The sequence below is a fragment of the Garra rufa genome, chromosome 7, assembly GCF_049309525.1.
Source record: "Garra rufa chromosome 7, GarRuf1.0, whole genome shotgun sequence".
In the NCBI taxonomy this organism is placed as follows: domain Eukaryota; kingdom Metazoa; phylum Chordata; class Actinopteri; order Cypriniformes; family Cyprinidae; genus Garra; species Garra rufa.
This window is the reverse complement of record NC_133367.1, coordinates 18,779,351-18,794,248: the sequence shown is the minus strand read 5'-3', so window position 1 is coordinate 18,794,248 and position 14,898 is coordinate 18,779,351. Positions and strand designations below refer to the sequence as shown.

Genomic DNA, 14,898 nt, shown 5'->3' with positions numbered 1-14,898 from the left:
ATGTGTTTGAACAGATTTGTTCAATAAAACCATACAATTACTTGCTTTTAATACTTTATTTGAATTATTAATACCTCATTGCTACTATATATGTATTTTAAGTTATTTTAAAGGCTGTTGTTCACTTAGGTCTATTTCTATTACTAAAAAAAAATTATAATTATCCGACTACTCGATTACCAAAATAATTATTAGTGAAAGCCATAATATCTACTATATCCTCATTTAAATCACAACTAAAAACTTTTTTTTTTACAGTATTTCCAGCCCTTATTGCTCCTTGTATACCTTGAGATTGGAAAAGGCACTTTATGAATAAAACGTATTCTTTTTACTAAAAGTCAGTATTTATACAGCAAATTTACTTATGTAACATGAAAACTTGACATCAAACAATTTGTCTTGAATTAAGTTTTACAAATAACTTGTTTTAATTTGAAAGTTTATGCTTGAAACAAACAAAAAAACATACTTCCAGTGGCGTAAGAAAAAGAAAGCGGCGGAAAACCGCCAACATATCTCAAGGCTGCACAAGTGTTTGCAAGGTCGAAACATTTCCAGCATGGCTCTGCACGTCATAACATCACAACAAATAAAACAGAGGTTGTAAAAGAAAGAATTAGAGAAAGGGAAATTATTGCCATTTCACCACTCTTTCTATAACATGTAAGCACACATTTCTACCTTTCCTGAACCGGTTCACCCTCACATGTCGCGTCTGTAATAGTATCTACATCCTTTTAATTTACGGCAGCAACTCAACATACCACAAACATTTACTGGTTTGAGGTTGGTTATCATTTGGGGAAGGAATGCCGGCCAGTGAGACTCAGGAGAATGAACGCAGAAACCATGAGACATAGGAACTTCCATCATCTCAAAACCCCCAGCCAAAACCAAGCATATGTGGCGCCACCAGTACTGCCCCGTGAATAGAGAGGGGTCGCGTTTTGTGCTGCTGTAAGCAAACAGCCCCGTGAAGTCTGGAAAAGCTATTATGCAACATTTAGGTTGAGATTAAAGGTCTGCCATGACTTGGGAATTACAAGACTTCGTACTATGAACATTGATTCAGAATGATTTAGTCAGGATTACAATGATGTAATTTGTGAATTATTGCAATTTCAGGCAGTCGTTGAATCAATCAATCAATCAATCATTCTGAAAAAAGCAAAAGGTGTGGACATTTTACTATGTACAATTCCCAATAAAAATTAAAGATATAAAGTTAAAAGCTATTTTTTATATCACTAATAGCCATTACATCACAAGATCGAGCATTTGATCTAAAAATAGAAGCCCACAGGTTATGCAATATTATGCACTGTGAAATACTTCAATGTGTCAAAAGTCCGATAAAATAGAGACCTCCCATTGGCAATGTAAAGACTGAGAATACCCCAGACTGGCCATTGAAAATTTAGGCGTGCAAAATTGGCCAGCTTTCAAGTGCTGATGAGAAACATACGGCCGGTAACAATGAGTGTTCAGTGCTAGTTAAGCATCCAGCAGAGCTGCGTACAGTTCCTACCCCTTATTCCGAATCTGCTCCTTGAACCAGCAGCATCTTTTCCATCCCCATTCATTCAAGGATCGCATGCTTTGACGAGCGTGATCTCCACCTTTCGGGCTTTCGCGCACGCTGCATTTAAGGACCCGTGCCTCGACAAATCCTGACGGCAACACTGTTCTCACCCCTGGAGGCTTACTTGAACAAGGATTACACAGATTCAGCAGGTAAGTAGTTTTTTTATCTGACTCTAATTTATGAAAGTTTTTAAGTTTGTGTGAAGCTTGTGTGTTTTCATAGACTTTAAGCATTTAAAGACATATGATTATATCAATTGGGAGTGTACAAATTGTTTTAAAAATACTGCGGTGCATCATTACATGCATCTTTCTCTAAACATTAGATGCAGTTTGATCTCGTTTTTTATTAGTTTAATTCATTTTGAGTGAGGTTGTGAATTCTTAACAGTTTCTAATATTAAGTCAAATGTTTTTGTAAAAATCATACTAAATCATGAGTCACTTTTCCCATTGAATGTCATGTGGATGGCGAGAAAAATTATGAGCAACGATACCAATTCTTAAACAACTTTAAGCCACCTTCTCACATGTTGATGACTAAGGCGTCCATAAACAAGATTGCTCTATAAACAATTGTTCAAGTGCAGCTGGTTCGTTTTAACTTCTTTTGCAAACAATTGGATCCATCGTTAACCTTTTGCCCTTGTAATTTTTAATGCTACTGAATTGAATCTGGTTCAATATTGTGCACCTAGAGGGGGCTAAAAAACATTTCATTGTGATGCAAACTAATAATCCAATCAGGATCCAGTTCACATTTCTTTTTCATTCCACAAAACATGCAAAGCAATGCAACTTTCGCATGCCAACATGTTCAATTTTGACAAAGCGCAGATTGAACAACTGCTTCTGTTCATGTTTGCAGGGGCGAAACCATTTATGACTACAGCTGCACCATGAAGATACTTTTACTACTCGCCCTACTGACATTATGTCACGCAAAACCGTACACGCACGTCAACGTCATGGATTTCATCAAGCAGCATGAACTTATGCAACAAGACGCGGCCGATTATGATGACGACGACGATGACGATGATGATGACGATGCCGAATACAACGATTATGAAGATGATAACTTTGTTTCGAACTGTCCCGAAGGGTGTCGGTGCTCAAAGAAAGTTATGCAGTGCTCAGATCAGGGTAAGTACTTTAAACAACAACGAAGGTATGAGTCACTAGTTTAGTTTTGAGCGGAACTGCCAGCATATCGTACTTAAGCTGGTTGACAGTTTGCAGATACACATACAGACAGGCGTCTTAAGATGCCGTGTACGAAAGTATGGAAGCTTGTTATTGTTTCAGGATAAAAAAATAAAGGTAACTGCGAGGTTTTCACATCAATTTAGAATTGCGATTTTGAGAAGAGAAGTCTGAAGCCTGAATTGTGGAGTTAGAGTCTGGTCAAGGGAATTCAGAGAATTGTTTCTAAACACATTATAAATGCTAGGAGTACTATATTGTGGAGTTAGACCATTAGACAGTTCAGGATTTTTTGGGCGGGCCTGAAATCACGTCTTAATGGCGCACTGGAGCCGCTGAACTTGGGCCCGTCCCTAACACTATAATCACTATGTTTTTATCTCAATTTATCTCAACTCAATTCAAGTCACAATTACCAGAATAACAAGAACTCCGTAAACACCGAAATCAAAGATAAAAGTCAGTATTGTAAGATAAAAAGGGTGTGGCAGAAACAAGCTTCCATAGGAAAGTGTCGTCAAGTAAAAAAAAAAAAAATTATAATAATTTCATCTTTAAAAATGCAACTCTGTCTTGATGTTTCTGAATGCAAGAACATGTCTAAAAATTAAATTACATAGGATTTCCCTTAAAGTCTGTGTAAAGGCAATTCAAAGAATTGTTTCGAAACCAATTATAAAGGTTAGTAGTACAGAATTGTGGAGTTGGACCATTAGACTTCACTATTTTTGTGTTCAGGCCTGAAATCATGTCTCAATGGCGCACTGGAGCCGCTGAGCTTTGGCCCGTCCCTAATGCTATAATAACTAGACCAAGTTTTCATCTCAATTCAGAATTCTGAATTGTGATACAAACATGCAATTGTGAGATTAAAAATTCACAATTACTTTTATTCAGTGGTGGAAAAAACAGAATTGGAAGAACTCCATAAACTCTAAACTCAAAGAAAAAAGTCAGAATTGTAAGATAAAAGACACAATAAAGTTTTTTTTTTTGGCTGTGGTAGGAACAAGCTTCAATAAGAAAGTGCCCTCAGTAAAAAAAAAAAAATAATAAAAAAATAATGCAACTCTGTCTTGATGTTTTTAAATGCAAGAACACATCTAAAAACACATCTGATTGAGATTATATAGGACTTCCCCTACAGTTTGTCTAAAGGGAATTCAGAGAATTGTCTCTAAACACACTATAAATGTTAGTAGTACTATATTGTGAGGTTAGACCATTAGACAGTTTTTCAAAATGTTTGTGTTCAGGATTTTTGGGGCGGGCCTGAAATCATGTCTCAATTGCGCACTGGAGCCACTGAGCTTGTGCCCGTCCCTAACACTAATGTTAGTTAATACAGCTTACAGTTTGGTATCTAGCTTGCTAAGCCTTCATCACGTAAATGCATATTACCTGGTTGTGATCATTTACAAAACAGCTCGACAGTTGGAAGCATTTGACAGTTAAAGAGGCAGCAGCTCTTCCGCAAGTGGGCGTGGTTTCAGTGTTGACAGCATTCATTCATTTATTTACTTGCTGGTTTTGTAATCATTTAAATTTTGCTGGGTGGTTAATAACATGTTTCTTTGGTGTGACAAACTCAGAAAGCCTTTAATATTGCTTTACACAGACTTTGTCGACTAGTCTCTCAGGCAAACCACAAAAATGTGCAGCTTTGCACATCTCTGTAATAAAAAATAAATTCCAGTACATGAATTATTCAAGTTGAACAGCTTGATTGAGGTAATTTGTTCAAAATGCAAAACTGTTGTCTTTTCAGGTCTGACCAAGGTGCCGAAGGAGATTCCTGCAAACACGTTACTCATCGACCTCCAAAACAATGACGTCACGGAAATCAAGGAAGACGATTTCAAAGACTTGGATAATCTCTATGTGAGCAGTAAACACCCTTCTCAAATGCTTGTGGGGCATTTTAAGAGCTGTGTTCTTATGCTGGGTTTACACAAGGACATCTGGGGATGTGCAGTGGTGGTGGGATTATGTGGAATTCGGAACACATATTTGAGTGTTATTGATATTTGCATTTACTGTCGACTTTTTCATACTTGTGGTAAATATTTGCTCGTGATTAGTGGTAAAATGTTCTAGCGGAGCAAGAAGGCTAGAAAGGGAATCGAATACCAAGAATATAAAAAGCAGAAGAGCCCAAAATCTCAACAACACAAAATTATTTTCATATTTTCCAAAACATTCCATAATGTTAAGAACGGATTACCTAATAATTCTAATTTTTCGAGGTTAGGGAAAAGAAAAATCCTGGTCACGCCAACAGTTCAGGTTGTTTCATCCTCTGCTGACATTTTACTGGTTCAACCACACACTCACAACAAAAATCTACTTATTTTTAATGTTTCTAAACAATATTTGTGGTGTTATGGTTATGGTACTTCAAATAATGATATAACTCACCAAAAAACTCTGTAGCCAGACAGATAATGCCTATAACTATTTCCAATAACCTTGAACATTTATTTCAATATGCAACAACATTCAATACACCACACAAGAGCGGTGTTTAAGTTAGCTATATAGTCATGCAATGTACTCTTTTTTTTTTTTTTTTTTGCAGGCTCTGTTTCTGCTCAATAACCAGATATCGAAAATTCACCCGAAGGCGTTTCGGAACTTGGACAAACTCAAGATTCTCCACCTGTCGTACAACCTGCTGACACAGATGCCCGAGAACCTCCCCAAGAGCATTCAGTCGCTGCGACTGCACGACAACAAGATCAGCCGACTTCCGAAAGGAGCGTTTAAAGGAATGCAAGACCTAAATGTTTTAGGTGAGTCTCCTAAGTGATGATCCTAAAAAAAACATCACTAACGGTCAGTTAGCGCACATGCTTCATCGCATTGATATTTATGATTGCATCATTTTCCGATCCCATTACCCCGTTCTCTCCGTCGTTACCTCATTAGAGCTGGTTACATAATCGGTAAACGATTTGACACACTTTTCGTGTCTGAAAATAACAGGCGCACTTCGATCAACTGACCTCGATGTTTCTCAGGTAGTTAAGTGTTTAGAACACTCTGCCCTCTAGTGTTAAAATTATGATTTGCATTTATTATGAGTAGAGGATATTATGGTGTTACTGTCACAAAAAAAGCTAGCAACCAAAAGGTGTCTGGTTCATATATGTAATAACTATTTGCTTTTCCTTGCATTTCTAGAACTCAGCGCAAACCCAATTGCAAACAGCGGGATTGAACCAGGGGCCTTTGACGACATGTCGACTCTTTACTTGAGAATAGCTGAAGCAAAGCTTACAGCGATCCCTAAAGGTAAGTATTAAAGACCTGGTTCACCTAAAAATGAAAATTACCTCTTAAAGCATTCTAGGTTTATATGACTTTCTGTCATATGGAGTTATATTAAAAATTTCCTGGCTTTTCCAAGCTTTATAATGACAGTTGAGTTTCTAAAGTCCTATACAGTGCATCCATCCATCATAAAAAGTACTCCACACGACTCCAGGGGTTAATAAATATCTGTATCTATCTCTATGCTAGTCTCATGAGAACCAAGTTCTGTTTACAGCAAAGGAAATTCAGTCTCCTCTTGGCTTATATAGAAATCCTCCAACATTTTTCTTTACAAATCCTCGTTTTGTACTTCTAATCAGTGACTGGTGTTTTGTTTAGCTCTTTCCTGAACGCACGTATGACAGTTAGCGGAAGCTAGAGATTATGATTTATAAAGTCCTAAATATAGATATTTTTCTTACAAAAATGCACCGATTCGCTTCAGAAGGCCTTTATTAACCCCTGGAGTCACTGGAAGCACTTTTTATGATGGATGGATGCACTTTATTGGACTTCGAAATCTCAACAGCTATTCACTGCCATTATAAAGCTTTTAACATAACTCTAATTATATTTGTCTGAAAGAAGACAGTCATATACACCTAGGATGGCTTAAGGGTAAGTAAATCATGAGGTAGTTTATTTAATTTTGGTTGAACTATCCCTTGAACATGTTTTATGAAAATCTTTTACACGTGGAAAAAACGTCTTAAAGATGATGCAGCTCTCACAAATTTTGTTGAAGCAATGTGGTCCAAACAAGAACCCATTTGCGAATCTACTATTTTTTGAAACACTGAAAAAAACAACCATTATATAAGTGTTCTACACCAAAAGTGACCCTGGACCACAAAACCAGTCATAATTCATAAACTAAGATTTATACATAATCTGAAATCTGAATAAATACGCTTTCCATTGATGTATGGTTTTTTAGGATAGGACAATATTTGGTCGAGATACAACTATTTGAATATATGGAACCTGAGGGTGCAAAAAAATCAAAATATGGAGAAAATCACCTTTAAAGTTGTCCAAATTAAGTTCTTAGCAATGCGTATTACTAATCAAAAATTAAGTTTTGATATATTTACAGTAGGAAATTTACAAAATATCTTCATGGAACATGATCTTTACTAACACTAATGTTTTTTGGAAAAAAGAAAAATTGATAATTTCGACCCATACAATGTATTGTTGGCTATTGCTGCAAATATATCCGTGCTACTTAAGACTGGTTTTGTGGTCCAAGGTCACAACTGTTTTAGAGTCTAATAATAGAGATTTATTCATCTAAATCCTGCAGATCTGCCACCTTCCCTTACTGAACTTCACTTGGACTACAACAAGATTGGCAAAGTGGAGTCAGAGGATTTTTTGAGATTAAAAAGTCTACAGAGGTAAGAAAAAAAAAACTCCCCCTTGTGGATGAAAACAGATCACAATTTAAAGACAAGTGTCTTTCACAGGTTGTGGCTTGACTTCAATCAAATCAAGTATGTGGAGAACGGAAGTTTCGCTCCCATTTCCAAAGTCAGAGAAATTCATTTGGATAACAATAAACTGAAGAAGGTTCCTCCAGGCTTGAACCACCTAAAATATCTGCAGGTAAAAGACAAATCTGAACGCAATCGAAACATGAAGTAGATGTGATGTGTATGGAGATTTAATCAACTTTCCTTCCTTTTTTTTTTAGGTGATGTACTTACATGCCAACAGCATCAGTTACGTTGGAGTAAATGACTTTTGCCCCTCGAGAACCCGGGCCAAGAAATCTCTCTACACTAGGATTAGTTTATTTGCAAACCCAGTGAAATACTGGGAGATTCAGCCACCCACTTTTCGGTGCGTTTCCAGTCACAATTCAGTGCAGCTGGGTAACCACAGAAAGTGAGCAAACAGTAGCGACATGCACCATCTTGCCACTGGAGGGCAGCATTATAACTAGTCATGAACTTCATCCTAATGTAATAAATTATCACATCCTCATGGTGATGTACAGAATGTAATTTATCCAAAATCCAAGAGCATCTACAGTGGCTAGGGACTTGTTACTTGAATTTGGAAAGGATTTCGAAGACTTTGAATTCCAGTAAAGACAGAATCAACAACACAGTGTGCAATAGTTACATAGGTTTTCATTATTAATGTTTACATAAAAAATATTTTCGACTTTATATAGACCGAAGAGCAGATTGAATAGCATATTTTTAGATCAGGTGCTAAAATAATGTGTCCCCGTGTATTAAAGTTCTCGAACTAAGGAACAACTGTATAGAATCTTAGAAAAATAAATAACATTTACAAAGGCCAGTTTGTTTACTGTTCTACTTCTTGTATTTTAGAGAATGGGCATTATTCATTGGTGCTTATTAACACTTTTAGTGATAACAACAAAGTTAATATTGCATGCTAAATTTTCATTATATAACTTTTTATTCATTGCCAATGTTTTCTCTGAAATACTGGAGAAATAATGGACCTCAGAAAATCTGAAAAACTGATCTTTATGGACCACCGGGTTGGTTGCAGTTTACACAACAGCGTTCCTGACATTTGCAAAACTGTACTTTCAGCAAGTGTTTTCTTAGCCAGCGGTGCTGTGTTATTTGTTTCCAATTCAGATATTGTTGTTTCTTTGGAACAATAAAGAAAAATAAAACACTAGATCTGCTTGGCCTCAGAATGTGTGCATCTGTCTAGCAATAAGACAAAATACCAGCAGATGGAGACTTGTGTAAGGATTGGAGGAAAAAACACTTCAGCAACTGGATAATTCAATAAAACCTGCAAAATAATGACTCCATTGAAGGATACTGGGTTTGAAATCAAGTTGATTCATTTTGTTGCATGACTTTTCACAAAAAACAAGTAACAGCCATTCTACTTTGATAACTTTTTTCCTATTTTTGTTAATTGGATGCAGCTAAATCAATCTATGTTTGATGCTTTTCTGGAGGGAAATCTTTTAGAATGAAGCATGGCAATCTGTAAACTCTTCAGTCCTACAGAAATAAAACTAGTCCTGGGTAATGTAATTGTATCTCAACTCCTCATGTATACATGTTAATCAGACTACAATTGGATTTTGTACTGTGCACTCACTCCAAAAAACAGAGAGCATGCATAGCGAATTCAACAAAAGCAAACACTGTAAAAAGTTTTCACTAGATTCAACTTAAAAACCTAAGTTCAGCAGTTGCCTTTTAATTTTAAGTTAAATCAGCTTAAAACTACTAGTCATTTTAACTTACCACACTAAAAATGAGTTGATTTAACTTGTGAGTTGAAATGACTTCAGTTGATTTAACTTAAAATGTTAAGACAGCTGCTAAACTTTTTACGTTAAAACTTGTGAAAACTTTTTACAGTGCAGTCACTCTGTATTAGTTATTCAGTCACACATTGTCATCTTTACTCAGAGTAAGACTATAGCTTACAGAAAAAATATAGCTACAGAAAAATCCACTGTTTATTATTTTGTCCCAAATTCATTATTTTTTCCTTTTTTATTTTTCTGGATTTTTTTGTTTTTATAGTTATATTAAAAAAAAAATTTAATCAAAAAGCAATTGTCTAATTAACTGAAATCTTTAAACTTACACAATTTAACAGCAATTTTATCAAAAATTACATTTTTAAGGCCCTATGAAATGTTTTATGTTTTTGGCAAATTCACCTTTACAATTCTGTTTTCCATTAAATTTTCTAGATTCCATTTTAGTGGGTTCATTCAATGTTAATCATCAAAAGCATCTCTAATTAATGTTAATTTTCTGTTAAATATTCATTCAAAATTAATGTTTTAATATTAATTTTATTAGTAGTAGTAGTAGTAGTCATTACATTAAGCAATATATTTCTGTCACAATTTCTTCAAGTTAAACCAAACTTTTATTTGGACGGTGAAGAACTTTACGTTTCTGTTTGTATTTGAAATTACCAATAATAATTACCAAAAAAATATATATATATATATTTTTTTTTTTTCCCGAATTACATGGTAAAATGCTCTTAAGTGACTTTTGGAGTTAGAGTTTATGTTTATGTGTTCATGTACTCATATATTGTGGCAAGAGAGTCTTAAAACACAGTAAGCATCATGTACACTTCAGTATGTGTGTAGTTTCACACAAAAACATAGGCTATGTTTACACTAGTGCATTTTTGTTTTAAAATGCATAACTTTTGCTACAGTTATGCCTGCTATTTACCTCAAAAACTACTTTCGAAAACACCACAGACCCCATTTTAGTTTGAAAACTGCGGGGTTGTGTTTGTTTAAACGGACCAAAACAGAGACTTTTGAAAACGATAACGTGGCTGTACACATTAGCTCTGCATATCTTTGACCCCCATAGTGCTCATTTGTTGCGTCTCATTTCAGAGGCTTATTTAAAGGTGCCATAGAATGCATTGATACAATATTTTAAAATGTTCTCTGATATCTACATAGAAGGTATATGACATAGGAAAGGGCAAAAAATCTGCAGAAACGGTTTTACAAGTCCATTTACAACCCTAGGATTTGTCCCTAGAATGAAATAGTCTGTTATTACCTTATTTGGAAGGTTCGTGAATAATAATGATGAGCTTTGCTCTGATTGGCTGTTTCGCAGAGCGGCTCATTTCAGTAGCTAGCACATGGAGGAAAATATATATTTAATCACGGAGCTCGAGCCGCTATTAATCAGGCATGTGATTGGCTAAGGACAAAAAAGCAGGAAAATATACTAAGACAACCCCCCCCCCCCCCACGCCGATCAAATCGTTTTTAAATCAATAAACTCATTTTAAAATCAATATTTTGTGTCAAATTATTGATTTATTTTGTAGGTAGCCATGTAATAAGCGGGATAATGTAGAGTTTGTCTTACATGTGCTTCATGAGGCACACACGCGCGGTCTCTAGCTCTCTCTCCCTCTGTCATGCACGCGCTACGCGTAGAAACTATTTGCGGCCATCAGATTCAGTGAGCTATATATTTAATATAATAATTAAAATATAATTATTGATTTTTCATTAGACTATTTTTTGGTGCCCCCTCAGCACTCGGTACCCTACGCACAGTGCGTGATGCGCGTGGTGGGAGCGGCAGCGCTGAATGAACCTTATTGAAAAGTGTTAACTTACCATCTTATCAGTTAACGGTTAATAATCGGATAATGATTTGCGGTTGTCGGTTGGGAAAACCGAAATGAGCATCCCTAATAGCTAGCAAATACAAGTAAGTTAATGTTAATGCAGCTTAAACATCCTGCCATAGTGGAAAATCACTCAAAATCGATCATCTAATCAATCGACAACAAAGTCAAATTAGTAACTTGTAGGTTATATATAGACACAAGCAATAATACATACCCAGATCATCCGATCCGGCGATGTTCTTGTCACAATACCACTGTAGCGCGAGAGCGACTGAGGTAACTTACACTGCTCAGCAGGGAGCTTGATTGACAGGTGATCTGACCAATCATACTTCGCCATCCGCCATTTGCGAACGGTCGCAAATACTTGACATAGGTCACATTTTCAGGTCGAAAAATCCGGAATTCCGGATTAATCCGGAAAAATCACATCCCTGATTAATATGCGGTTTATAGAAACTGACGTTTTGAATGCACGATCATTTTACTTTCACTTTTGTGATCGCATGTGCTCTGCGTACCGTTATACTGCAGTGGCAGTACTTACCACATAAGTTTAGATGCTTGTTAGTGATGCTCAGGATCTGTAAATCATTCGCCATTGTCCACGCAGTCATCTCTCCAGCTCTCCGTTTATGTGGTAAGTGAAATCTTACGTACTGCAATATAACAGGCCACCGCTAGCAGTAAGCTAACCGTGTCCCTTCAGTGGCTCGCCTTATTTTATTAGATCGCCTTATTTGTTTTCCTTGCCTTTCTGAGTAATGGTGCGTTCACACCGCACACTTTGTCTGCGTCAGGCAACGCTCCCAACGCATCTAGTTTGACGCATGTACATTGAAGCTTGCAACGCTTGCTTTTTGGTGCGTTCACACCGCACACGTCAGGCAACGCTCTGTCCCTCAGACTCCTCCACCGCTTTTTGCACTCTTCCCCTGAATAAACCATGGCAAACTAGTAAGGGCTGGACATTTTGGAATCTTCTCATGACCATGTTTCGCTAGCTAACGAAATGGAAAATAATTACGTTGAGAAAAGATTTGATAACTTACCCGACATCCCGATCTCTTCAGCGATCTTCATCCAAGTTCCTTTACATTCCTGTCTTTATAAAACAATGAGGACGGATCATACAATTATCTGCGATTGCAGACGGCTACAATGAGCTTTTGTTTTCCATTGTTGAAAATTTTTTTTTTTCTGCTCCCGCTTCATTCAAGATACGTGTGGTGACGTCGCTACAGTGAGACGCTCTGATTTGTTGACGCACTGCGTCAAGTCCGTCAAAAGTTCAGCTAGCTGAACTTCTGCGTTGCTTGCGTTTGCTGCGTTGATGCTTGAAACGCAGGTAACGCTTGAAAAGTTGACGGATCCAACGCACACAACGCACCGCAGTGCCTCTGACGGACCTCTGACGGACTCAACCATATAATCTTGCCGCAACTGACGCTGACGTTTGGGGCGATGTGAACGCACCATTAGTTACAGACACCACCCATCCCTGCACTTAACATCTTCTGGACAACCTGGAACATAACATTTATTCCCGTGATCTGCCATTTTCGGTATTGTCCTCGCTTTGTTTTGTTTTTTTCACAATAGCCTAGCTGCAGAACTTTTGATGATTCGGTTATGCAAATGTTGGGGCGTAACTATTAATGATCGTGACTCTTACGTAATAGTCACTGTTATGTTAGGATTAGCCTATTTTTCAGTGGTCTTTTGCAAACACCAGATTTATATAAGGAGGAAACGATGGTGTTTGAGACTTTTAACTATGCCAAGGTAAATACAGTTTTCCATTCTATGGCACCTTTAAGAAAACTGAAAATGAAAAGTAAGAAAGAAATTATAGTATTTTTACACCCCAAGGGAAAAAAGTTAATTTATTACGATTACGTTTCTAAAACACAGTGAAAACACCAGTGTAGACGAGGATGGTTCTCGTTTTAAAACGCGGTTTTAAAACTAAAACGCACTAGTGTAAACAGGGCCAGAGACACGCAGATCATACAAGATTGATATTTAAATAGTATTTGTGCGGCTTAATATTCAGACACTTTACTTTAAGTGTACTGACCTACTTTGATTTATTCATCTAAAATTGGCCAAATTCTGTAAAATTCCGCATTATACAGCTCCTTCTGTTTTTATGACTGGATTTCGTGATTCCGTCCACGTTTTCCGCATTGTGGAAATCATAGGGTCCTACAACTGTAACTCTACATGTAAACATACTTTAATGGATAGTTCATTCAGAAATGAAAATTCTGTCATTAATTACTTACCCATGATGTTCCAAACCCATAAGACCTTTGTTCATCTGACTGTTCATTTCTGACCCTGCATAGACAGAAACATCATGGCACTCTTGTGAACGCACATCAAAGACGTCTTAGAGTCACAACATTACGGTTGAACCACTGATGTCACACGGACTGTTTTATCAATGTCCTTACTACTTTTCTCTGCCTTGAACTTTGTAATTGCGTCGCTGTCTATGCATGGTCAGAAAGCTCTCGGAATTCATCAAAACAATTTTAATTTGTGTTCCGAAGATTAACGAAGGTCTTATGGGTTTGGAACGACATGAGGGTGAGTAATTAATGACAGAATTTTCATTTTTGGGTGAACTAACCCTTTAATGATTCACTCGCAAAGACAATTACTTGCTGCCATCTACTGGTATAACAACATAAAATAACAAGGTACAAACGCACAAACACAGACAATTCATGTAATAAAGTAATTGTACAATATTTATATTATTTAATATCTATCTCATTATAAAAAAGGAATATGATATACTACAGCAAAACTACTAGATGCTAACTAATAAACAAAAATGAGCTGATTAATTTTTTTTTTTTTTTTTAGTTTTGTGTCCCTGGAACTTAATTTGGGTCTGAACGGGTTAAGAAGTGGGGGAAAAAACAACATAGAGGGGTGGAGGCTAGAGAGAAAGAGAGGCTCTGCTCAGGAAACATATGGAACAAATCTTCAGGTTGGCCTGATCTGCTGCTGCCACGTCTTGCATACCGGCGTCTCCGAAAAAAACTCACAACAGGTTTGGATCATTTAGGATCTCTGAGCCCCAGAAAACACCTGAGGGATTCGGACACACAGATTTCAAATGGTTTTAAAGCTACACCAAAACATCAGAATCAGCATAAACCCTCAGATGTGAACAATTCTGTAGTTTCCACTTGTGTGATGAATCAATCATTACTAAATATCTGATATTATCAGATATTATTATAGTTTGATATTATAGAAGTATCAAACTTATTCTTCAAGAAAGTACATTTGAGAACCCTAAAACGCAAAGCAAGTTGTGTAAAATGAAAGAAGAACTGATTCTAGGTCTAGTTAAGATCTTTCTTACACACACCTTGTGTTTTTTCCCCATCCAATTTCCCTCCAGAGTAAATACCTTTGAACTAAGACAGAAAACAACCACCCAGCTTGCTTTTATCAGCCAATTTCAAGAGGGCCACCAGACCACTTCCCTCCTCAGGAACATTTTCCATAAAATCTCTAAACACTGTTTTGTTCAGACACACATTTGTGGATGCAGTGTTTTAAAAAAGATTCAAATGATCCATGAAATAAAACTCATGGTACTTGCATGCAGGTAAAACT

At 36.6% G+C, this 14,898-nt stretch overlaps 2 protein-coding genes across 3 annotated transcripts in view; one reads left to right on the top strand and one right to left on the bottom strand.

Moving 5' to 3' along the window:
- cenpp (centromere protein P) overlaps window positions 1-14,898 on the bottom strand; it is a 79,202-nt gene that overhangs the window by 34,410 nt on the left and 29,894 nt on the right. The window lies entirely within an intron of this gene.
- On the top strand, window positions 1,512-8,775 carry aspn (asporin (LRR class 1)). The gene is made up of 8 exons (XM_073844078.1): window positions 1,512-1,737; window positions 2,456-2,733; window positions 4,562-4,674; window positions 5,372-5,585; window positions 5,977-6,087; window positions 7,415-7,508; window positions 7,578-7,716; window positions 7,805-8,775. The coding sequence occupies exons 2-8, from the start codon at window positions 2,487-2,489 to the stop codon at window positions 8,000-8,002; spliced, it is 1,116 nt and encodes a 371-aa protein (XP_073700179.1). The 5' UTR covers window positions 1,512-1,737; window positions 2,456-2,486; the 3' UTR covers window positions 8,003-8,775.

Bases quoted from the DNA above. Each gene is read 5' to 3' on its own strand.
- aspn (XM_073844078.1), top strand. From the start codon at position 2,487: ATGAAGATACTTTTACTACTCGCCCTACTGACATTATGTCACGCAAAA. The intron at 7,509-7,577 runs GTAAGAAAAAAA...TGTCTTTCACAG, and splicing joins AGATTAAAAAGTCTACAGAG to GTTGTGGCTTGACTTCAATC. The intron at 7,717-7,804 runs GTAAAAGACAAA...TTTTTTTTTTAG, and splicing joins ACCACCTAAAATATCTGCAG to GTGATGTACTTACATGCCAA.